We start from the raw sequence: 24,256 nt of genomic DNA, 5'->3' as shown, positions 1-24,256 counted from the left end.
AAAAAATTAATAAAAAATAATACAAAAAGCTAGCTAGCCCTCTTACCGCAGCCTCCCTTTTAACTTCCTGTCTAAGTACGCACGCGCTTAACAGACAGTGAACAAAATGAATGGCCTGAGCCCTCCAGGTCATCCTCCCAACATGAAAAAAACAATAACGGGGAGGGTTTCAGAAAATAGATCAAAGCCTCCCTGCGGTCCATTCAAAGTGCAACTGCTTACAAATGGCATTGGGTCATTGTGAGCTTTTAAGGAAGGGGTCCGCCGCTGTTTTTATTGTGGAGGTCCTGCCGCCAATGAAAAGGGACAATGCAAGGAGACAGGCCGTCGGCTACGCGGTCGGAAACCGCACTCCGGGTTTTTATTCGCAGCGAACAAGCGGAGGACGGAGGGAGGGCGAGAAGCAGACAAAGGACCCCGGGTACACAGGAGGAGGCGGAAGCTAAAAGCGCGTGCTTTTGCGTGGGTGGACACGCCACCGTAGCAGACTGGCAGCGTCCCCAGCTCTGCAGTCGCTTGTATGTAGACGCAGTTCGTTTGTATACGGCCGGGGGTTTTATTTAGCGGGTGCTCAGCTCATTTGGTGCATTTTTCCTATAATTTTGGTTACTGGAATATGAGAAACACTGTTTGGTTAACTGAACGATACAGCTTTTAATTCTATATTTTTTTCCCCATTTCTCCCCAGTTTGGAACACCCAATCATAATAGTAGGCACGTCCCACAGCAGCTGCTGTCAATTTGGGAGGGCACAACTACTACTACTACTCCCCAAAAGGCAAGCAGGGAGCCACGGATGCTTTTTGCCCAGCAGTGTCCACGCTGCGCAAGACTGCGCAGGTGACACGAGAGGCGGGTGATTCTGAAGTCCTCTCATCCAGAGGGAGCTACAGCCAATCGCACGCCACCCAGAAGTTAGCAATGGCCCAACCTAGATTCAGTCTGGGCCTTGGAGTCCACCACTGCACTAAAAAACAGGAGCCTCACCTTGTCACTCAGAATCCCTTATGTGTTCTTTAAAATACTGTAAAGGTTAAACCGTAATCTTTCACCTTATATCTGCTGGCAAAATCAGTAAGCCTGTAAGTCCAGACATGTTTCCAAAGTGGCATTACTAATTATCCATCAATCCATCCATCTATTATCTATACCCACTTATTCCTGTGAGGCATTACTAACTAGTGATTTATAAATGATCATCTAGCCTATGCAGAGTCTTATGAAGTACCCAGCCTAGTGGCTTGGTGAAAATGAACAGACATCATTGAGGGTGAAGGCTTAAAAAGGCCCCTTTTCACTGTCAAAAATAAAAAATCTGTCACACTGACAATCACCATCCACCGTCAGAGGAGATTATATACTAGCCATTGAGTCTGAGTATTGCAGCAAGTTGCTGTAGTTGCCTGCCGTCAGTGAAGAAAAACCAGGAGTTTCCCTCTTGGCTTCTTTGTGTTTGTAAAGCATGCACTAATATGACAGGGCTTTCTGATCATTTAACAAGAACACATACTTTTTCCACCATGGTGACCTTTCAGGGAAAATAAAAACTCTTCCTCGCCCGTGGCTGTTTTATTTTCCCTCAGCCAAGAGAATGGGAATATTCAATTTCATTACAGTCAACGGGGTTTAACATGCCAGCGCTGCTGTCACCAAGCGACTTTCGCACCACTGCAGGGTTGCCCAGCTCAGCTAGACGTTTCTGCTCCAGCAGGGAAGGAGTCAATCGCCACATAGGCGGCCACCCCTACACGATTCTGGTCATATGGACACACAATGGGAAACACATTTTGCATTAAATCATTTTCTGAAAACAATACAAGTTAAGATTTAGAACGGTAAAGTAAATGTAACCCTCTGGTTCCAGTTTTTCCCAACTTCTGTCGCTCCACACTGCGAATCCAGTGATTGTGACTCATTGAAGCTGTCATATTTCTTAAATTCAATAACCCTGGACACAGTCCATGAAAATGGGAAGAATACAAATAATCTGCAGTAACAACTAACAAATGTAACCATGTTTTAATGTCACATTGTCTGCAAGTTCACACAACATGGAGAAAATAACCGTTGATATGAAAATGAGTCACAGGCTGAAGAGAGAGAGAGAGAGAGAGAGAGGCTAAGAGAGTGAGAGAGAGACAGACAGAGAGAGAGAGAGAGAGAGGCTGAGAGAGAGGCTAAGAGTGTGAGAGAGAGAGAGAGAGAGAGAGAGACTAAGAGAGAGAGAGAGAGAGAGGCTGAGAGAGAGGCTAAGAGTGAGAGAGAGAGAGTGAGAGGCTGAGAGAGAGAGAGAGAGAGAGAGACTAAGAGAGAGAGATGTACATACCAGGCCGTTACAGGTAGATACAGCGGCTGACGATGCGCTGTGGTTCCGTATAAATCCTTGATAAAAGCAGCCGTGGAAGGCCGGCTCCGGTGTTGCCACGGTGATGCCACTCTCGCCAAACGTCTGCACCGTGAAGCCGTCGGCCAGCACCTTGGCGAGCGTCAGGTCCAGGTGCATGTCCCTGCCGAAGGCGGACAGCCTGTAGTGCAGGGCGTCGTCGGCCAATGGCAGGGACCTCCTCCTCCTCCGGCTGGCTCCCGTCAGGTCGTGGGAGATGTACGCTCCCTGGGAGTCCACCTCCACTGGAGTCACCAACACATAATCTGCAGTGCAACCACACATTAGAACTCACTCACATCCCCGGTGAAGACATGTAACTGCTGCAATGCACTTGCACTGTTGTGGCAATATTACTGTGGGTAACATACTGTAGACTGTATACGTTCGTTTACACAATTCCTTACTATTTGTTAATAACACTCTCTCTCTCTCTCTCACTCTCTCTCACTTTAATACACAGAATTACGAGTTGTTTGGCCGGCTGCTCACACAATAGTTTACACTGTTTTGGGGAATCCGTCTCGCCGGCACACGTGCGTGGCAACTTTCAATTGGTATCGTAAAAGATACTTCTAATCCACCTAGCATGTGGGAAATGCATTAAACGTTTCGGTTTTTGATGGGTATCGTATAGCAGTAGCAGTATAAGGTAGCTGCTGTTTCTTCTGTGTAATGTAAACTGTAACGGATGTATGTAGCCTAATCAAGAGCGCAAAATTTATCGCCCAATAAATACTGACCGTGGTTGGGGTCGCTGGCAAACGTGGCTGTGACAGAGGATAGAGCTACAGTTCCGCACATCTGCCAAAAATAGCAGATTTAAATGTCAATCAAGACAAGGAAACGACAGACAACGCTCAGTAAAATGCCAAGTGTTAATTCAACTCTAAGAGAGTACATATGCCTCCAATAGGGACCATACTCTGTAAGAGTGGATTGAACACTGGACATTTTCTTGTGCAGGAGAGGAAAGAAACATTTGTCAATGGAAATGAATAATTACAATTATGACCATAATTTGAAAAGTTACAAACTTATCTGAAAAAAGAGAGAAATGAGTAAACCTGCCTTCATAACGTGCCCAAACCACAGGACGGAAAGCAACCTCAGTGAACCGTAGGAGATTAAAGGACTAGGTACAGTGAACAAGAATATCAGAGGGCAATCCATGTTTTCACGCATGCACCTCTCCTGTATCTCCTCCGTGGAAAACACTATAGGCTACCATTGACGCAACTTCCAGACATTGTTCGCTGATTTATCCGCTGCTTTCCCCGTGAATTTTTCCCTTACGTGAAGTCCATTGAATCCATTGCTAAAGTTGCAAAGCGCTTTGTAAGGCGTGCCGAGGCAGGTAGCTAGCCGTCATCTGAAGTGCTGAGTTTGCTCCGCCGGGTGCAGAGCAGTGACAGTTGGCTCGTGCAGTCAAAGAACAGCAGCGGTAGCCCAGGATGGGAGGGGGAGAGGGGGGGGTGTAATGAGAACCAATCAGAGCGGAGCATTCTTCATCTCAATCTCAGTTTAAACATTGCATTCTCGCACGATCCCATCAAAAAAGGTATGCATTAAGTTTCTCTCGCCACATTTAACACTTTCATAAACACGATAAAATTGCAATATGGCTGAATAATCATTTACACAGTGCACACAAGGGAATACAACGGGAAAGGGTGAACAGGAATATAACGAAAGCGTTTCTTTTTTGAATATGTGGATAGGACACAGGAGTGCGATGGACACTAGAACTATGGACACTATAGTCCAATGTTAGGAACATATGCATAAACCGATGTTTCTTAACGTTATTTAATGAACAAAATATAGAAAAGGTGCTTGACAGACCCTGCAGGATAAATAAGTCAACATCTCCAATGTTAATGTAATAATTAAATTAATAATTAAATTTAATAATAATTTCATCATTTGTTTTTGCCATGACTATGTGAACCTATGTGAACTTCCAGAAAATAATATATTAGTATGTATTCACTGCAGAATAACAACAGTAGGCATTGATAATCAGGTTCTACCCCCATCTCATCAAAAAGATATGGTCCCCGTGATTGACCCAGACCTCATTACATTAAAATGGTGTTACCATGATGCCAAACAACAAATTGCTGTTTAAAAAATGTTTTTTGTTTTTTTTTTCCTCATAAAAAAATCTAAACCATCTCAGGCCAGGTGTCAGGCTCAGGACAACCAGCCATGCTCATGGAGTGAATCTAGATTTCATGAGGTAAGAGCTGTTTTGACTACATTGTTTTTGATTACCAGATGGTATTGGTTTACCGATACTTCTCTCTTTGAAGGGCATGTGCTGATTCAACAGGCAGAGTCCGCACACTGCACTGCCCAGCTCCACGCACACTGTTTATGGGTAAGTTTATATACTGCATGCTTGGTCAAGGGCCCTCCAATCCTCCAGTCAAGGCTTCACTCGACCACCTCCTGGAGTTGTTTGTTTCTCAAGTTGTTTGTTTCCCCATCCTGACCAAATGCAAGATGTCAACGCTTTGCAGATAATCGTACCATAGCCTTTGTGGACCGCAGGGGTTTAGTGTATTTTCACCATCTTAGATGGTGCAAGGTTGAATTATTATGAATGCTGTGTTGGTAAAATGAAAAAGAAGCATTATTCTGTTTCTGAGAATTACATTTTTTTGGAAATTCATGGTTTTTGCAAGGTTTTAATTATTATGTTACTACTGTAGGCATGTGCTACAGTACTCTCCCTTGTTATCCACCTTTGCGCAATGAATTGCTAAAGAATCTTGTTTAACTTCAAGGATCTATTACATTAAGCACCTATGGATTTTCTCTCAAAAATACATAAAATGACTTAACCATATCATAATCTATTTTTTTTTTTTGTAAATAACTGATTTTTGTTGTTGTTGTTGTTATTTATTTATTTGTTTATTTTGTAATGTTCCGTTGGACAATCTCTATTAGTCAATTAAATCCAGGGTAAGGGGGAAAGCTGCTTGAATACCAAGTGGATGGGGGATAAAATACATCTTTAAGAAATTCACAAAGTCCAACAAAGTTATCCTGCCTTGTTTTAAGTGTTCATAAAAGGCAGTTTAATCAAGTTCCCATGATTAAATTTGAGTAAATTAAGTCATGTCTTATAGAGATGCTGGCAATAGTTTAACATTATATTTGTTCATTCTCTTTTCTTATTCAGTGTGCTCCGAGTACTCCTATGGTGGTTTGAAATTAGATAATTTTACTCAGTTTTGGTCATTGCAGCCTGTTATCTGTCGCTAATTCTGGTCATTTGTAACTTTATCGTTTGTAAAATCTGTGGGTTTCCCCTGAAGCTGTTGTCTGTCATTACATGGATATCAGTTTTGGGCACAGTAATTGATAGTTATGAATCAGGCCACAAAACATGCCTGGTGACAACCATAGTCTAAACTGAGGCAATTCACTGCATGTGCAAATGCTGAGTAATCGAAAGCATTCAGCATGTCATTCATGTTTCCTCTTCTACTTACAAATCCTTTATTTAACCAGGAAGACCCTATTGAGACATAGAACACAAAGTTACCATAACAACGATGGCCAACATTCAAAATGATCATATGAGAAAAGTGTGTAACCAGCAGCACTCCTCCCTGCTATTAGGGGTAGTCTGTGTATACTTATCCCAGCAAGCACTCGACTGACATCAGACATATGTAAAACTCTCTGGACACGGTTGGCCTAACACACAGCTGGCAAACAGAACTAAATTATCGGTTGCTATTGAGGCAGTGATACACCATGCCATTCACTTAAAGGTTATATTGAGCAGGAACTGACTGTGAATTCATGTCAACTGTGCCAGCTGTGAATCCTTCAATCTTAGCAACAGCTGTCCTTTTCGGCCAGCCAAGATTAGCTGTTTAAAATTGTGTCTTATTGGCGAAGATAAAACAATATTGAATAACATGCTTTTATGACCATATCCCCCCAAGGAAATTTAAACATTTAAAATGTTAAAATGACTTTTGGAGAATAGTCCATGCTATGAGCAATGCGATTGTAAATCATTGTTTTGTTCCAAATGAGGGGAAAAACAGCTATTTTTAGAGATTTATTTTGTTTGGCCATTAATTTTTTACATTTATTTTTTATTTTTTGTCAAAGCAAGTCCTGAAGATTTTGTAAGCCTCCATGCCAAAAATGAATTAGGAAAATTTGTGCTGAAAGCTAATGTCAACCATCTAAAGCATAAGTGCCAAAAAAGTTATCATTTGTAACTGTAGAACGAGAAAATTGAATGCTACATAATTAGTCGTTTAAGATTTCCATTTTTATTCATAAATGAGATGATCTATCTCAGACTATGAATGCATACAGTTTAGTTTGTAACATCAGATTTTAGAGATGGACTCATTTTTCTTTAAGGGTTGTGTTAAAATTATGTCAAAATTGTATTATGTGAAGTCAAACCAGAGTCTGTTAGTTTATTTGTAGTACCCTAATCCTGAATTTAAAATGTTTTTTTTTTAATAAGACCAAAGCGATCAGCTTTCTAAACTAATTTTGAGCAGATCATAGGAAGAATATGATTTCTCAGAATTTGCTACGTTTGTTATTCACTTTAGGGATTTGTTTACAATTGTACTTACTGTAAGAGGTATAATCATTTACTCAGTCCAGAATGATGACATTTTTGCAACTGGTAAATCAAAACCAAAGATTCTACTTGTGCTCTGAATACACTCAAGAAATAATTAACAGCAGTGTATTTTCAGAAATCCAAGGGTGCAAATCCACAGGGATGATTCACAGACTGACCGACTGAGACATCTTAAGTGGCTGCAATAAATGCCATTTGATATAAAAACACGAGAATGTAAGAATGCTTGATGAGAGAACAGCTCGCTCAGTTGCATTAGTCTTGAAATTTTGCTTACTGTTTAGGGACCGTCTGGTGCTGTCAGACCGGGACTTGAACATTACAGGGGTCATATACCCTGTCCTCTAGACAGGGACATCGTAGTGGGGGGAAAAGTGGGACTGACTACCCAGGGCCCGAATGGGGGGAGGGCCCTCGAAAAGCCTGGAATGATGCGTGTTTGACATGGATCAAGAGAGGAAGGGGGCCCACAGAGAATGCTGATGTGTAGGGCCCAGAATTTTGTGGTACACCCCTGCCTCTAGAGGTCAACCTCCTCAGGACTGTGTGCTGTGATTTTAGGGGGGAAAGAGTATGACTGCGCAGCATTGCAGCCACGCTCGTGTGTGGAGCGTGTCTGGCAAAAAAAAATCTTTGTCAGTAGCCTGTGCTGGAAAAGTTGAATAGACACAGCGAAGAAGGCAGACAGTTCTGTCAAGCTGGCTGCAATTTCTTCTGGGATTTCCCCATGTCTTTTGAGAACACAGGCTAAAGGACATTTGAAACTGAATTTGTTCTCTCAGATCTCAAGACAAAGGAAGCTTGACATGATTCTTTGAAGTTCTCCCCTCTATTTTGCATCTTATTTTTCACGTGAGGTGTGTGAATTGAAATACTAGAGTATACATCATCCATACATGTGGAATGTAGAATTATATGGTCTGTCGCATTGTGAACACGTGAGAAATGAGTGATCATTTTTTTCAAGATCTTAAAGCACGAAACATGTCCAAGTTCATGGTGCTCCCTGCAAGCGAGTAATAAAGTAAAACCAAGCAGCAGAAATCAATGAAGGAATGGCACAGGGACAGTGTAGATCACTTTCTCAATGAATGCCCCAGGCTCCATAATCACAGCTTAAATTATGTGATTAGAAATGACCTGGCTGGCATCCACACCATCTGGGAATACTCCGAAAGGGGTATGTGTAGTTTGGTTTTCCTGTATGAAGAAGTAGGTAAGGTAAGTGGCCCCCAAGGCCCTGGCATCTGCCACCTGTGGCATCTGGTGTGCCTGGCATAGAGCCAGCCCGCTGGAACATCACCTGCCCAGATCAAACATGCACAACACCATACCGCTGCCATTTCACAGAATTGTATACAAACATTTTCATTTTCTTTGTCTAACGAACACACAGACTCTTTCGCTTCCTGTTTAACACATAAACATTCCCTGTCAAACACAAAAGAATACACACACACATGCACACACATACACACACACACACCTCCTCTCTCACAAGTGCATATACACCCCTATTTATACTCACGTGTTCTCTATTCGTCTCCCTCTATAACACACACATATAGCTACCCACGGCCGTACAAACACACACTTGCATGCACAGACACACGTACACACACACACACACGCCGAAAACGCAGCACACTCGCTTTTCACTGGCTTTTTTTTTTTTTTTTACAAGAATGTGTATTTGATCTTTGGAGATTTGTTTTGATGACCGACCCCAGTGCCAGAGCCTGGCATTGTTTGAATCACAATGGAAGCGTCTGATGGTCAAGTCCCCTTTCTGCCCCAGTAGGCTGGCTGAGCCCGTAACCACCGAAGCACGCTGTCCTAGCGCTTGCTCGCCGCGTCAGTGCCACATATTTCTGCTTTTTGAAGTGGCCGGGCGACCACCATTTTACATTAACCATATCCCTCTGACATATGGGGGGATTTTTCTCCATTCAACTTTTTTGTTGCTTTTGTTTATAAGTTCTGAAATGAAAAACTGTATTTTCCTCTGTCAGTGTGTAATTATACTAGGTAGGCCTGTATACGTAAACCACATATAAAAGGCTTTCTGAGCACAAGAGAGAAGGGCAAGAAAAAAAGCTGTATGACAGGACAGTCATAGAATAACTGCTTGTGAAGATCCCACTATTTCAAACTGTATTGAATAATAAAAACACACTCAACAGACTTGAACCCTGGTTATGGTTATACACTTTGTTGTGCGTCGCTCTGGATAAGAGCGTCTGCCAAATGCCTGTAATGTAATGTAATGTAAAAAAATAATAATAATCATCTCAAGATGCCTGTATTTATTGTCAGGCGTTGCGCCTGGGAAAGAGGTGTTGAGGTTCAGGTCAGTGCGCTCGCATCATGACAGAAGCGTTGCCGCGCGTCACATGGGGCAGCTTCCCGTAGACTTTGATCCGAAACATCATAACAAACGGGGGTGATCTGAGTGAAGCGCTAGCCGGTGCGCACCACGCGCTCCTCCGACGGTATTCACGGGGGCGCAAAAAAAATGCGTGGCTGGAATGCAGCCTTGAACTTGGCCCATGCGTTACCCATCTGTCGGCCGAATCCAGCTCTTTCTCAGAATTTATTTCCTTGAGTTACACAGACGGCTGACCTCCAGGCCACAGAGCAGCCCTGTGTAACCGAGACTTCACCCTTCCAGAGCAGGAGGGAAACGCGGAGCGGTGGCTTTGATGGTCCAGGGGAAACAACACACGGGTTTGGTGAGTATGCGCTTATTTTAGCTCTCCCGCTACTGGAAATATTTTGCAGAGGGATGCGAAGGACCATGTGGCGCCTCGTCATGCTCACGCGGTGATGTTCTCACCCGATTTGGAGAAGATCTCGTTGTCAGTGGTGGAATGGACACGCGGCTTCTCTACATTTTATTATTTAAAAAATAATAATGTTTTATGCTCATGTGCTCTATGTGTACTGCATACTCACTCAATTGTTTCATTTTTACTCTCTTAAATTGCTCCTGTTTCTCTCAATATATTACTATTATTTTCTTTTTTATAATCACGTATAACACTTTTCAGAATGTGATATGGTCCACTTATTTTTATACTTTATGTCCAGTGGGTGTTGCTCTCTTCCTCTGCAATTTTTGAATCCTTTCTTTAATCCACATTATGTACGGTCTGGCGGTAGGATTCTACACTGCATCTCCCTGTTTGAGCGTCTCGCAGATTCACATAACATTAATCAGACCGACAGTGAACCAAAACAGCGACCACACAGCTCCTTGCCCTTTCCTGTAAGAGCTATTCACATCACCCCGGTTCCCTCAATTAAAGAGAGGGGAACACAGTTCTGATTCTCCACATGTAGAGCCTTTGAAGTTTGAACCAGACTGGAAACTGCAGAACCTCAACCTGGCTGGTGGAGAGCAGCAGCATGATTAGTTTGTATGACCCACAACCAGAGCTGCAGCACACTGCCCAGGTAGAGACAATAGCATGAAGTACAAGGCAAAGGTCCTCCTGAGTAAGAAACTTCAGACCACTTTCAAGAGTGTTAGTGAAGGGGGGGAGCAGGGGTGCTTTCAAGAAGTTAGGACAATTCCAAAGGCTCTTAGTGCCAGAGGTCCTCCAAAAACTGTGCTGTAGTCATGCAGGAAAGGAGTGGCCTGGAGTGGTAGGGCCCAAAGTGAGATACTTTCACGGGGCCCAAAATCCCTGGCAGTGCCCTCAGCTACTTGATATTATTTTGTGGTCGATCTGGCTGTTTGCTGTGATGTGGGGCAGTAGCTGTGGAGTTTGCCCACAACTCTGCCCACAGCTGATTTACAGCTGGTTACAGCACCAGTACAGCTGGCTCTGTTATCTCTGTTGTTGTCTTGCATCAAAAAATATAATGGAAAAACACCCAGGACGTGAACCACTGTAAGCAAGCTAGGTACTTTGGAGTACCTCATTCTTGGTCTCCATCAAATATATTCCCATTTCTCCCATTCCCCACCTTTATCTGGAGAGGCTATTCCTTTAGGTCTGATTTTTACATTTCTTATGGTTTTTTATAAGATCTGCAAAAGATTCTATTATTTTCTCCCCTTTTGAGGGGAGAAAATAATAGCATTAATTTTTGGGATGCTGGCACCAATGATCATACAATGATCAAAGTCTTTAGATCATGCACCTTGGTATTTGCATGGTAATAAATGGTAATATATCATTAATCCACATGCTCTTGGATGGTGTTCAGGTTATTGCAAGTTAACATTGTAATGTTACTACACTTTTGCCATTTTGTTACCCTTTTATCCTGAGCCATGAAGCACAATTAATGAAAAACTGCAGAAATGACAGTGAATACAATGCCTTCACCACAGAATTAATCTTTATTGCACATTTGTTCTATTTGGAGGATTCGTTTCGTATTATACAACTAATTAAATCTGTCATTTTAAGTATTTCTGGGTTCCCACCTTTTTCTTCATCCTCCCCCACTGTCCCCAGGTCTCATAAGATTTCAATTTCAGGATTATTTCACTGCATAAAGGTCATTTATAAGAGGAGTCACCATGCTGTGGTATGTGGATGTGGTGTGTGAATTCTCTGAACATGATTTCTGCTCAGCTTGCCACAAGTCTGTTTTGCAGATCACGAGGATTGATTAAAAGCCTTTCATTTCTGTAAGCAATTGGGGCATTTTGGATTTTTTTTTTTTTTGCAGTTTGGATTTTGGATACTTGGATAATGGAGGTGGTGTGAGTTTATAGGTTATGAGCGTCTGTTTCCTGCATCTGTTCCTTAGGTTGGGAATTTGGGCTGAAGGACAGACCATGTCCTCATCTTTAAAATCCTGTCATCACAGACTTTGAGTGCTGGTATTAGTCTCTGAGAAAGAACATTTCTTTCAACGCCTCCACATTGAGCCTTCTGTTCAAAAGTTCTCAACGTTCTTCCGGACGTGAATGCGGCACACGCAGACGAGATGGACGAGGCATGTTTGAGATCATTGCTATGACTACCCTGGACTCACTCCTACTCTAGTGAGAGTCTGTGATTCTGGGAAAAGTATATTTCGCTTGTGCCTGGACCATAATCAATCTATGTTCAGAGCTAGATCGGCCTGTGTTCTAAATCAGTGGTTCCACAGTTCCTGGGGACCCACTGTGTATTCTGGTTTATGTTACAAGTCTCGTTTGTTGAAAACATGTGTTCTATTGTAATAGTTCTATTCTATTTTTTTCCTACAGCTTAATCGATCTGACTGATTACATCTCCTGAGATGTGAATAAGAAACATTTATTCTTCATAGTGTGCATAGCTATTTCTGACATAATATAGCCTTAACGTGGCCAAAATGTCAATTAATCATGACCTATCTTTGCAAGATATCTGTGCAATTTATATGAATATGAACATTTTAATTACGAAGTGCTGTGACCAGGGTGTTCTCATGCTTCCATTGATTGTCCTGGGTTTGACACCCCTGCTCTGGAACGTTGGATGCTCACTGAGGCCCCCTGCAGGAGAGGCCCCCTCCTCTACACCTTTTCTGCTCACCTCTCTGGCTCACAGTTTAAGCAATAAAAATAAAAAAACGTGATTCAGGTAGTCCACATGAATCTCATCAAATGAACGTCCCTTCAAAAAAAAGCTCCACAGACGCAGGGCCTTAAGCTGATAAGGCACAATTATAAATTACAGGACCAGTGCTGTCACTGTCGACATGAAATTAACAAATTTACCATTTTAATATAATAAATCAGCAATTATGTGGTTACTCAGTACTCGATCTAATCTGAGAGAGACATGATGTAATTTTCAGTAAATCTGTGACAGGCAGCACATGGTGTGGTGGTTAGAGCACTGGAGAAAGGGTATGACCCTTCTAGACCCATTCATCCATCCTGGTAGCAGAACAAAAACTTTAAGTGCACACGCCGCATCTGAGTTATTTATTGAAAGGGGGTGGGGACCCTTCACCCTCTGTCCCAAGCCCTGCACCAAGCTTTTTCGGCTGACAGTGAAGGACTCTTTCATTGGTTCAGCGGTCCTTGCCCTCTGAACATCAGCTGAATGGATAAAAGACATGAGAGAAGAAGGGGGACCTTAATAGCATGAAAACCTTAAGAGGAAATCCTCGTAGAGTGGCAGCCTCGAGCTGCTCGCATCTTGAAAGCTAAAAGTACAGCTTCAAAGACCGGCACTAAGGGATTAACTATTTGACAAACAGCATTTTAAGCAAACAGAAGCCAGGCGATGATGTTTCAGCCATTATCCAATTAGGCAACAGTAAACACGCGGCGGGAGAGCTTTTCATTTCCTCGACAAAAGACATCCACCCTTCGCAACCGCTTTGAACAAGGGGGGGTGTCGCGACTTCGATCCGAAGGTTGACGTCTCTCTGCCAGAGCTCACCTGGGAGAGCTCAGACGAATACCGTCAGGACCGGGGAGGCAATTTGCGGGGATCGCGGGAATTCGTTTGGATCCGTGCCTCCCGAGCGGATGAGAGCGGCTTTAGGTGTCGCTGAGTGCGGTGCGGCTGTCATCCGGTGGTTCGAATGGGAATGAAGACATCAGATGTGCTCAGGTGGCAGTGCGCTGTAGTGGTTAAAGATGTGACCTTGTACCGAGAGGGCTTGGTACCCAGGGGGAACGTTGACATTGTGACCTTTAGCAAGGTACTTCATTTAAAGTGCTTTGAGTGAACTCCAATCCTGCCACTGATAATTAGGGTTACTGTGTGATATATACTTTCTCTCCCTCTCTCGCTCTCTCTCTCTATATATATATATATATATATATTCAGCTGACTGTGTAACTGGAAATGGGAAAGAGGAAAAAAGAAGTCTGCTCTAACCTTAATCCCTCCGATTTTTTCACCTTATGCCTCAACCTGTCTGTCAGTTATCAGTAACCATCCCATATTTTTTGTGGGTATATCTTGCATCTAGATCTCTCTAATGTCATGTTGAATCATCTATTACTTTTTAATGACTATTCAATAAGTTGGTCATGAGCTTTTCTTTATCTACATGCAAATTGATCTGAAAAGCGCTGAATTACATGTGACTGCTCGGGCGACCTACCAGTGCATGAAGAACCCTGCCTGTTTTAGATTGCCTTATGAATGTGAAAATGAATATGAATATAAATGGTCTTTATCTTTCAGATGGTGTCATGCATTGGGAACACTAGTTTTCAGCTTCAAGCTTGGATTCCAGCAGAATAGTGTGTATTCTGCCACAGCATGTATACAGGGTGGCAGACTTTCACTTAACAGTATGGTCCAAATGGACTTTCAGGATCCTGTGCCTGCTAGCCTTGCGCCGGCTAGCCTGTTCCTTGAGTTAATGGTGGATGTTTGAGCTACCTGTAGCTGTGCACTACTTAAGGAATCTCATCTGAAATCATTACGAGGACCTGAATAAAGGAAACGGGTCCCAGGTGTGCCCTACTCTGGACACAGACCATTATCACTGTGATTAGAAAGCAGAAGGAACAGAAAGTCCCAAAAAAGCATGGGGCTCGATGGTGTTTAATTTCAACCGCTTGACAAGGAAAACCCTGGGGGTTATCAAAACGCCAACGTAGACCAGCCGAGCTGTTGTTAGCCGCCTCAGTGTAATCATTTCATTGTAAAATATACAGTTGGCTTTTGTGGCATTTTTAGATGCTGCTGGTGGGAAAGTCTATTTTACCCAGATATCCTGGTGAGGGACAAAGGTTTCACAATGCATCTCATATATCCACATATATACAGTAACACTTTGCACAATGTATGTGCTACAAAAGCCTTCATGAGACATTACTGTGCCCTCAATGAAGAGCACAGCATCTATATAAATTAGCAATACGCGAGTGTGATTTATGGGATTTTGTGAGATCTGACCTTCAGACAAGTGAATGTTTATGTTACACTTATTATATTATTTCACGTATTATTTCACATGTGCTATGTCAACCTATGTCAAAAGATTGCTTTTTCATTCTGAAGCATTCACAAGTCACGTCACAGTCGTGTTAATGATATTTTTATGGAATAATAACTTTTTTAAGGAACAGTATATAGTAGTAGCATCAGTAGTCCTGAATGATTTTGGGGAAAAGAGGAAAAAGTAGGTCAAGTGGGGATGTTCAGAATGATGGGGATGCCTCGAATGAAGAGAAAGAATTGTTTTTCCTTAATCCGTGGGAAGGATTCCGCGGATCTGTGTATCTCGCCAATGATTTACATTCTCGAATCAGGAAAAAGCCACAGTTATTTGGGAAGACACAAATACTGCGACAGATGCAATGATTAAACAAATCATCAAGGCCTCTCTGCCTCCTTGGTACACTTGTACATGGCCAAGCGCAATCATGCCGTGTCTGCCAAAACGCATTCTGTGATTTAGCACAGCTCGGTCCTGCATAGCTGCAAGCTGATGGGGTTGCGTTTGATGAAAAAAAAAGAGAGAGAAAGAAAGAAAGTAAGAACGAAAGAATGAAAAAGAAATAAAAAAATACTAACAGGCAAAAGATTTGAGGTTAGACTTGGAAACTCTGTTTTCATTAGGATGGTTTTGATATCTGGACCAAGGGGACAAAAAAATTACTTATGCATGGTTTTATGCCAATGACAAACACAAGCTACAGGTGGCTGCTGGCGTATAACCAGAAGCAAAGCAGCTGCCATGTCTGCTGGGCCCATCCATCATTTACAATTAACAAAGGAGTCACAGTTTTAACGAAGTGCAAGCCCCAGCTAGCAACAGTATACACTTTCCGTTCTGTGAAGCAGAACTACTTCCAAGATTTATTTTCTTCGATGACATGGGTAATATCCATCGCGTATTAACTGACAGCCTGCTCTTGGCTGCAGTGAAGTGGATATTGATGCTTTTGCCAGATTCTAGCATAGTTTCTAAATCATTCTAAGAGTTTATGGTTTTTAATGTTTCATTCCTTTCGTGGTAGAATGCCGGCAATGCACACAGGGGCTAAATCCCTAATCTCACCATGGTGCAGGCCAATCCTAGATCTCTACATAGACAGTCAACTCCACTATTAATAAAAAAAACTCTTTTGTCACCTGAAAGACATATCAAGAAACCAAATGGCAATCATAAACCAAAATTTTTAAAAATTACATAAACGCTTGCTTATAGAATAAATGTAGGTACCATAATTCTAAGAATAAAATTAATTTCATTTTGAATTTCCTAGCTTTGCCAAGAACTGTATCTCTTTACAAAAAACGACTTTTGGGGCGACCGGAGCGCTTTTTTGTTGTGAGTTGAGAATACTGATGCCTATTCATTGAATAAGATGTGTACATATTTCAAATCATGAGAGATTACAGAGCTGGTGGAGAACAATAAACAGATGCAACGTGAAGAAACAAGAAATAGCGAGAGAGAGAGAGAGAGAGAGAGAGAGAGGGAGAGAGAGAGAAAAATGAATATAGACATACAGGTCATCAAAGTACTTCCACTGGAGAAAGCCCTGGTCGTTGTACTCCAGTGCTTCCCCGTAGAGAAATGTGACTACATGTCATTCTGATATTATACCAGGAAGGGAACATGGGGAAAGACATCTACTCGCTCTTAAAAGTGTGATGGCCCAGTGGCACCAAACATTAAGCTGGTACCCAGGGCAATGACCACATTGATGTTGTGGCCACAAGAGAGCATGTCGTGTGATATTCTGGATCTCCACAGGGGGGTGCCATGCTGACGATCTCTCACACAGAGCCGATTTCTTCAACTGTAAGACGTGTTAATTTAACAAATAAGTAAATTCACTGTATGAAAACTGCCAAAAAAAAAGTTCCAGGAAGGTAAATGGTATGCTACAGCCAGTGTCTGCTCACTTTAAACTTGCTTGAAAATACTGTACATTTATTTTTGCACTTTATTATAATAATTGAGTCAGAATCCATTCAAAATGACAAGACTCGATCCAACTTCAAAAGCTTTTTAAAACGAAAGGCTTTAACCTGACACCCTTGAAATTAAACCATACAGCATATCTGCTGGTGAAAGCCCCGCAAAATTCCAGGTTCATTTTTTTGAAGGTAGTGTTTCATAGTAATAATCTTAGAGCACCTGCACATGTGGCAGAGTTTGGTAAAGGCACTCTAGTTCTGATTTAAAATAGTGTTCATTACCAGCCCATAAGGTAATGTGCTTGTGGGCCAGGACTGTAATATAGGATTTGTTTATTTCCAATGATGCTTTGTCCGATCCTGCTCTACATCCTCAGTGACAGGGATTGATACTGAAAATAGGAATGCATGAATTCAACTATGTACACTTGCCAGTTAAGAACGTACTGCTGGAGTGGAGTAATTTCCCTTTTTAAATTACCTTATTTTTCAAAAAATTGCTTTTTTAAAATAAAATAAACTCATTTTTATTTGTGACACTTCGGTTTTGTGTGGGTGTACATATTCAATGATGAAATTCACAGAAATGTCTGTCTTATTCTCTCTAGTCATCCATTCATTCCTGCCTTCACAACTGTTAGTTTAGGAAGGCAACTTCAATTGCAAGATTGTGCTGTTGTATGAAAATCAAATATTAAATATCTAATAAGAAATCCTTCATAAGATCAAACGATATCATCCATTTAATAGAACTTGCATGGTGCAAATAGCACAAAAGAAGCTATTAAAGCTACCCTCAGATCTTTTAGCATTCAGTGAGGCGCTAGACACCGGCAGAGGGAAAGCACATTTTAATTTCCTCACAAAGCGTGAGTTCTGCACCGACACCGCAGAAGAAGGGGGCGCGAAGCGTCAGCTCCGTAATCAAAGTCAGTTTTTGCGGAGGGCTGGTTCCAGTTCCTGTTCCCCCGCCAGCCGGGACACGTCCCGCTCGTACAATGGCTCCCTTCATGTCCTCCTTTTTATCCGAGTCAGGGCGTGCGCGCTTCGGGGCGTTAATTAAACGCATCAAAATCCGCGATCCGCCAAAAAAAAAGAAAGCGCGGAGCCATACCTGCCCCCGAACGGCTCTGACCAGGTTTTCCCTTTCTTCTTCTCTTCTCCTGGGACACGTCTCGTCTGTTCGCTCTCATGGTGTGAGCTCAGAGGGAAAGGGGGCTTTCCCCTGCCAGGGAAAGACACTGCATTGGTAAGCTGTGACATGATCACCTCGGATGTCAATGGTTTTTTGGTTTTTTTATTTCTTATGAAGCAACAATCTACTATGAAGTATCAAGTTCAATCTTATTATGAAGGGGGGCTGTGTTAAAAAATTTAAATATACTGCAAATCTGCCTGGAATATTATCTATCATCACATTATAAATATATAAAGTACATAATTACAAATATATTATGATGGAATCTTTAAAAAATAAATAAATTATTTAATTAAATAAAGTCTAGAAAAAGTGTGACATCATAAAAGATTTACATATACATAAAGCCCTAAATTTAGGTTGTTTTATCACAATCATATTTCAGAGCTGCATGGCTGAATGACGTTTCATGACTTATTTCTGATATTCTGTTGCTGAAAGAGTGTAGCGATCATGTAGTGTGCTTACAGATTGCTGCACTTTGTGCGAATGTGAACCATACATGCTGTACATTTTAAATCGTATAATTTAGTCTCTTCCATTTCAAAGTAGAACATTTATAGTGCAATTCGTACAGCCAGTAATCCCACAAAAAATGTACTTCACTGAACAATCTTACATGAGTCACATCTCATTACACTACAGACTTTTCACATATAAATCAAATCATTTTGAATCCAAATAGAACCAAAACTATTCTTTCAGGCGTTCATTAAAATGCCATAGACAATTTGTTCTATGACACTACTGCTGTCTTCTGCAGTAAAAAAAAAATATATAGTAAATGCAATTATCATGAAGTGAAAGGTCTCCTTCACAGGGTGGTCATATATCACTAGTAATTAAAGGTCCATTATCTCCATAATATTGTGGGCGGCTTCGCATTAGTGTTAATCACGCATTCGTTCCCTGGTGTGTGTATTCCCAGTGATTGGCTCTGAGAGAGTGGTTGAAATGAATGTATTTATGATGATTTGGCCCTGCTCGCTAGTGCTAAAGCAATCTGACCTTATTAATGGAAGTCTGAAATTCCATTATTCAGCCAATTGGTGAGCCAATGCAGATGTGAGCATTTTATTTCTAACCACCATGGGTAGGCTAATGAATATATGAATAACTAGTCGATCTGTGCATTCCAACTGCATGGGCCTTTCTTTACTTTAAAGAATCTTAAAGTTTAAGTTAAGTTTTAGTTTTAAGTTAAACCTTAAGAAATATTAGTCAATTTAAGGTGTTTAAATTTAAGTACTTTGTTCAATTCTCCTGGCACCAAGCTCTTTACATCATGTAGCCTAATTGTCCCAAAAACATATCACTCCATCACTCAAAGTTAAGGACAAAACCCATTGCGAGTACCTTGAATATAAGCCAAAGTGCTTGGGCAGCTAGCCAATGTCACGAGCTAACTCCATACTGACCAAGCAGAAAATGTATGTCTAAGGTGAGATTGTGAAATCTCTTTGAGGTTTTATCTGGTGAGTATTTCTGTCAAGAAACATTTGTTCAAAACTGTGCTTCTGCCCACTATCCAATATCTGTTCAGTTGTGATTCATAACCATTTCTTTACTGAAATAGCCATTTACAGCTATGAATAATGATAACAATAATCTCTGAAAGACTCCTCATAATTCCAGTCGTGTGCTACAGTGCTTCCATACAATTTAATTTGTAACAAAGTACAAATGATCATCCATAGAGCCCACACTTTCAGACAAAAGCCTATGTCTGGACCTTTTCCACTTTCTTCATAAAGATATATAATCTTTACCATGTAATATAACTGGTATTTTAAAAAGCTCCCACTGTCTGGCAGCATCAATGCAACAATCCATTCAGCTAGGGCAGTGTTTTCTGTATGTACGTGAATAATAAGTGCATTCATTCATTGCACTTATATCTATCAACAATGAGTCAGATGTTTTTGGAACGATCTTTGTTATTTTGACAAAATATTTTATGAACTGGAACTGATATTTGTTTTTGTTTTGTTTTTGTTTTTCTAAAAAAAAGATTGTTTTTGGTGAAATTTTCTCCTCAGTTTTTTTTTCAGGATTATATAAATATATATATTTTTTTAAACTAAAATAAAAAAACTTACATGACCAGTCCTCTCGGAGCGTGTGATTTCCTTTGTCGGCTAAGTGGAAGAACTCAAATTACCTCACTGCGGCCTCTCCCGAGTCGTTAAGCATTTCAAAGGGATGTCATTAGTTTCTGAGTGATGTCTCACAATGAGGACGCGCTTCCTTTGATCCGGGCAGGCGCTCGGACTGGGTCTCCGGGAGCAGAGGACATGCGCCATTGTTTCGCGGTGCGCCCACGGGCCGTAAGAAGTCCAGCCGCCGGCCCCTTTCCCGCGATTTTCCGCCCTGATTGGTGGCTGTGAGTGGACCGCTCTGATTGGACCTGTCAAGCACAGCGCTCCGGGACCTCCATCAATGATGTTTCATCTTTGTAATTAGAAACGCGGAATCCTTTTTGCACATGCAGCATCAAGGATTGTTTGCGGTGGTGGTTGTGGTATATCGACATCTAATTCTCCGAGGAAAACTACAGTACAGTTAGATCAACCAGGTTCTGACAAACTGTGCTTTAAGAAGTTCAAACCGGAAAGATATACAGTAACAAACCAATGCATTGCTCTTAAATAAACTGCTGTCTGTTAAATTGGGCCCTGCATTTCCAGTGGCCGGATTTGATAGCCTGTAATTCAGCCCTCCAGCGTAAAAGAATCAGCCGCAGCATGAAGCCACCTGTTGAGTAATAAGTAATCTTCCACTTGGCCTGACTCACTGAAATAGGACCCTTGTCTCCTATTACTCATTGACTAAAAAAATACAATTAAAGCTGTTTGCAAGGAGCATATTCGGTGCGCATTACATCATCATTTTGGTAACTCTAGTCTCCAATCACACACTGCCTTTGTGCTTGGCAACCTTGTCTTTTTTACGAAATAACTTAACAGTACAAACCGAATGAAGTGCTGTATGTTTGCTCCAGAAAATTATATTAGAAGCTCCTTCTCCTGTCATCAGAGATCTCATTCATTCTCCTAATGCAATAAGCAGTTGGATTGCACCAGCCTCATTATGATTGGTCTGTCTTTATTTATTTAATCACTGCTCAATCGCAGACATTACCCTTGTTATGTGTTCAGACACATGTGCAAGATGGAAAACCTAGCTGTTGAAAGAACAGTGACGCCTGACACTACCAACAACCAAATATTTCTCCTAAAAGTACTCTAATAGCCTCATTATCTTGTAATATGTTAGCTTAATTGTTGTGGCAGTTTGGCTTTTAATATTGTCAAATAAATTTTGCATGATGCCTGCTATTTCCGCTTGTATAAAGATGGAGCATCGCGTAGTTCTGGCAGGCCACGAGAGTTAAGCGCTCCGGCTGAATCAGCTGATAGCTCAGCTGTTCGCCTATCACAGTACATTCACTTAACAGGGCGGTCTACTTAAACAGCCTCCCTCTACTCATTCGGCTGCTCCTCCTGCATGCAAGCTGCTGCACGTTGCTTTGTAAATCCCCTCCACCACCCAGCTCCATCCCTATGTGTCAAGAATTTGCATTTCTCCATTCCTATGTGTTAAGAATTTGTATTGCTCCATCCCTATGTATTAAGAAATTGCATTGTTCCATCCCTATGTGTTAAGAACTTGCTTTGCTGCTGGATCTGTTCTGTGTGTACCCCTCTAGGGGGGTTTGGCTGCTGGCCTCCCGGCCTTATCCACGAGGGCTGCGTTGTTGGCGGGAGAGCTCCAGAACAGAGCCATACCGCCAAATATAACTGTATTGCCTTTATTGTCAATAAAGATCTACTTTGATGACAGTGGTCCTGACAGAATTTGTAGTTTACATTTGCGTATGTCCAGTATGACTTTGTTACCTTGGCTTTAACAATCTTCACTGTCAGTATAACAATTACATGCCCCAGAAGCCATTAATCTCTGCCTTAATTTGCAGGAGATAACTGTGTAATTTCATTTATTAAACGGGTTCTTCTAATTCAAACCCAGGGGGATGGATTTTTCTGTTTCATGAAAGCTTGAAGTCATGAACAATTTAAAAGATGTGTTGTGCATAAAAGACAGTTATCCCTGATGAAAATTCCATCTTAAACCAGCCTAAGCTGGTCAAGCTAGTTTAGGCTGTGTTTTAGACATGTTTAGTTGGCCAATTAGTTATCCACCAGCTGACCAGCCTATATAGTCAGCTGGTCCACCAGTGGACCACCAGCTTACTCTACTGGCTTAACCAGGTTTGACCAGCTATGACCAGCTAGAAGTGTCAAGCAAACACAGCTTAAACCATCTTAAACCAGCTTAGAATACCAGTAGGTGTAGGATGAAATTTGTGTCAGGGATAAGCAAAAGTATTTTACATTTGCTATGAGAGTGTGAGTTACCAAGCCAATTGTGTTGTTTATATGAATGTGAATTTCTCTGCATTGATTTTAACATTCATGTCAAATGAGGGTTGGGTTTTAGTTTTTCGAGTTTTACCGTGTGCTTCTGCAATGCTTGCGCATACACGCTTATCTTCACACTTGCTCCCTTTTAAACATGTCCTTGACTTTGGGGTGAAAACGATGCCCTGAGAGTTTGATTCAAAAAATCGTAAGACACAGCAGTTCCTCTCACTTTCGCAGCACTGGAGAAATTAGATTTGGTGATTCCCCCCCCCCCCCCAAGACAAACAGCAGTGCAATGATGACATTTAACAGGGAACTGCGTCTGATCCAGATGAAAGATATTATTTAAAAATGTATGATGGTTTGCTGGTTTTCCTTGGGATCGCTGGCTTCGCTGCTGGCTGAAACGCAAGCCTTTCACAGCCTCACATCACCCGGCTGCTCTGGGTGAGGGCTACAGGAGAACGTACATTTAATTTACTGCAATTTATGTCCCTTTGAGGCCCGAGCCTCCCGAAAGCAAATCACACAGACACATATACGGATGTACCCGCCGTAAATCACACTGATCTTAAATCCTACAGGCAGTGGGAACACACAGAGAGTGAGAGAGCGGGAGAGAGACAGAGAGAGAGAGAGAGAAAGAGAGACAGAGAGAGAGAGAGAGAGAGAGAGAGAGAGAGAAAGCGAGAGAGACAGAGAGACAGACAACATAATTCAATTTCCTCTCAAAGACCATCAACAGTAATAAAAAGAAACATTATCTAGTGCGTAAGGTCGGCCCAACTTCAGTCTGAAATCTGAACTGCAATCCCCAGGTTTTATATGTGCTTGGTTTTCAGCCCCTGAGGACTCCAATCTGGCAGAGACGGGAGAAATCCCCCTCCGCCTTTTATCTCAAGTGTTTGGTGTAAACACGGTTAAAAGCAGCAGCTCCTGATCTCCTGCCAAGATTCCTCACGTTCGACAAGATCTGTGATTGACACGGGTTCCTCTGTGTTAATTAAAGGTGCACCACCTATCCGCATACTGCAGACAGTGATATAAAGCCTTAGAGCTAAATGGATACAGTTCAATAAACATATCATTAATCTAATTAATTACCATTAAAGCAGTGCCATGTGCAAATGGTTTCTGTCCAGTGTCGTGTATATAGCTGGTTTAGCTTCCAACAAGAGGGGAATCATCCCTGAATGTAAAATACAATGAATCTGAAATATCATGGCATAAAGGACATTTTCACACACACACACACACACACACACACACACACACACACACGCACGTGCACACACACACACACGTATGCACGCACACATACACACGTGCACGCACACACACTGTGTGAAACACCTGAGCTAACTGACCTTGTTTAAACTCAGACACACCAGGGTAGACTAGTCTTATTATATCTTAAGAAAATAAATAAACATATAAGTAAAATTTTGGCTTCCACAGTCCTTGATAACAGTGCCATCCAGAGGCTGTCTGGATCAAATCAAGATAGGGCTTTATTGGATTTGCAGGTTGAATCAAGACTTGTGACCAGACTAGAATATCAGGCTGCTGGCTGAAGCAAAGTTGGCCATTGTTGTGTTCAGAGCCAATCAAGATCACATGACATGGCAAATCAAGACTTTAGGATTAAGATTACGGTTAGGGTTAGATTTCAGTGGTTTACTATTATTATTATTACTATTACTACTATATAAGGATCAAAATAGATGGCAACCCCATTTGAGGACACATATCTGTCCCAAGCAGCGTTAGTACACGTTTAAT

The 24,256-nt window shown here is 41.7% G+C and overlaps 1 protein-coding gene and 1 long non-coding RNA gene across 3 annotated transcripts in view; one reads left to right on the top strand and one right to left on the bottom strand.

Moving 5' to 3' along the window:
* The window catches only part of adamts18 (ADAM metallopeptidase with thrombospondin type 1 motif, 18), a 42,055-nt gene extending 38,246 nt beyond the window's left edge, over positions 1 to 3,809 (bottom strand). Inside the window, exons 1-3 of one of the 2 annotated variants that reach the window (XM_035417063.1) lie at positions 3,680 to 3,809; positions 3,127 to 3,187; positions 2,327 to 2,649 (exon numbers count right to left, since the gene is read on the bottom strand). In XM_035417063.1, the coding sequence (XP_035272954.1) occupies positions 2,327 to 2,649; positions 3,127 to 3,187 (384 nt within the window). In that variant the 5' untranslated portion in view covers positions 3,680 to 3,809. Of the gene's footprint in view, positions 1 to 2,326; positions 2,650 to 3,126; positions 3,188 to 3,454 lie in introns of both variants that reach the window. The other variant, XM_035417062.1, reaches the window with a different exon arrangement.
* A 754-nt stretch (positions 3,810 to 4,563) lies between these two features.
* LOC118228413 lies at positions 4,564 to 12,419 on the top strand. Its single transcript, XR_004765483.1, has 3 exons — positions 4,564 to 4,625; positions 9,634 to 9,751; positions 11,787 to 12,419. It is a non-coding gene; the product is annotated as an uncharacterized LOC118228413 (long non-coding RNA).
* Positions 12,420 to 24,256: the final 11,837 nt, after the last annotated feature.

Source organism: Anguilla anguilla, chromosome 5 (assembly GCF_013347855.1).
Source record: "Anguilla anguilla isolate fAngAng1 chromosome 5, fAngAng1.pri, whole genome shotgun sequence".
Lineage (NCBI taxonomy): Eukaryota > Metazoa > Chordata > Actinopteri > Anguilliformes > Anguillidae > Anguilla > Anguilla anguilla.
The sequence above is the reverse complement of the archived record's forward strand: the minus strand, read 5'-3'. Positions and strand labels throughout refer to the sequence as shown.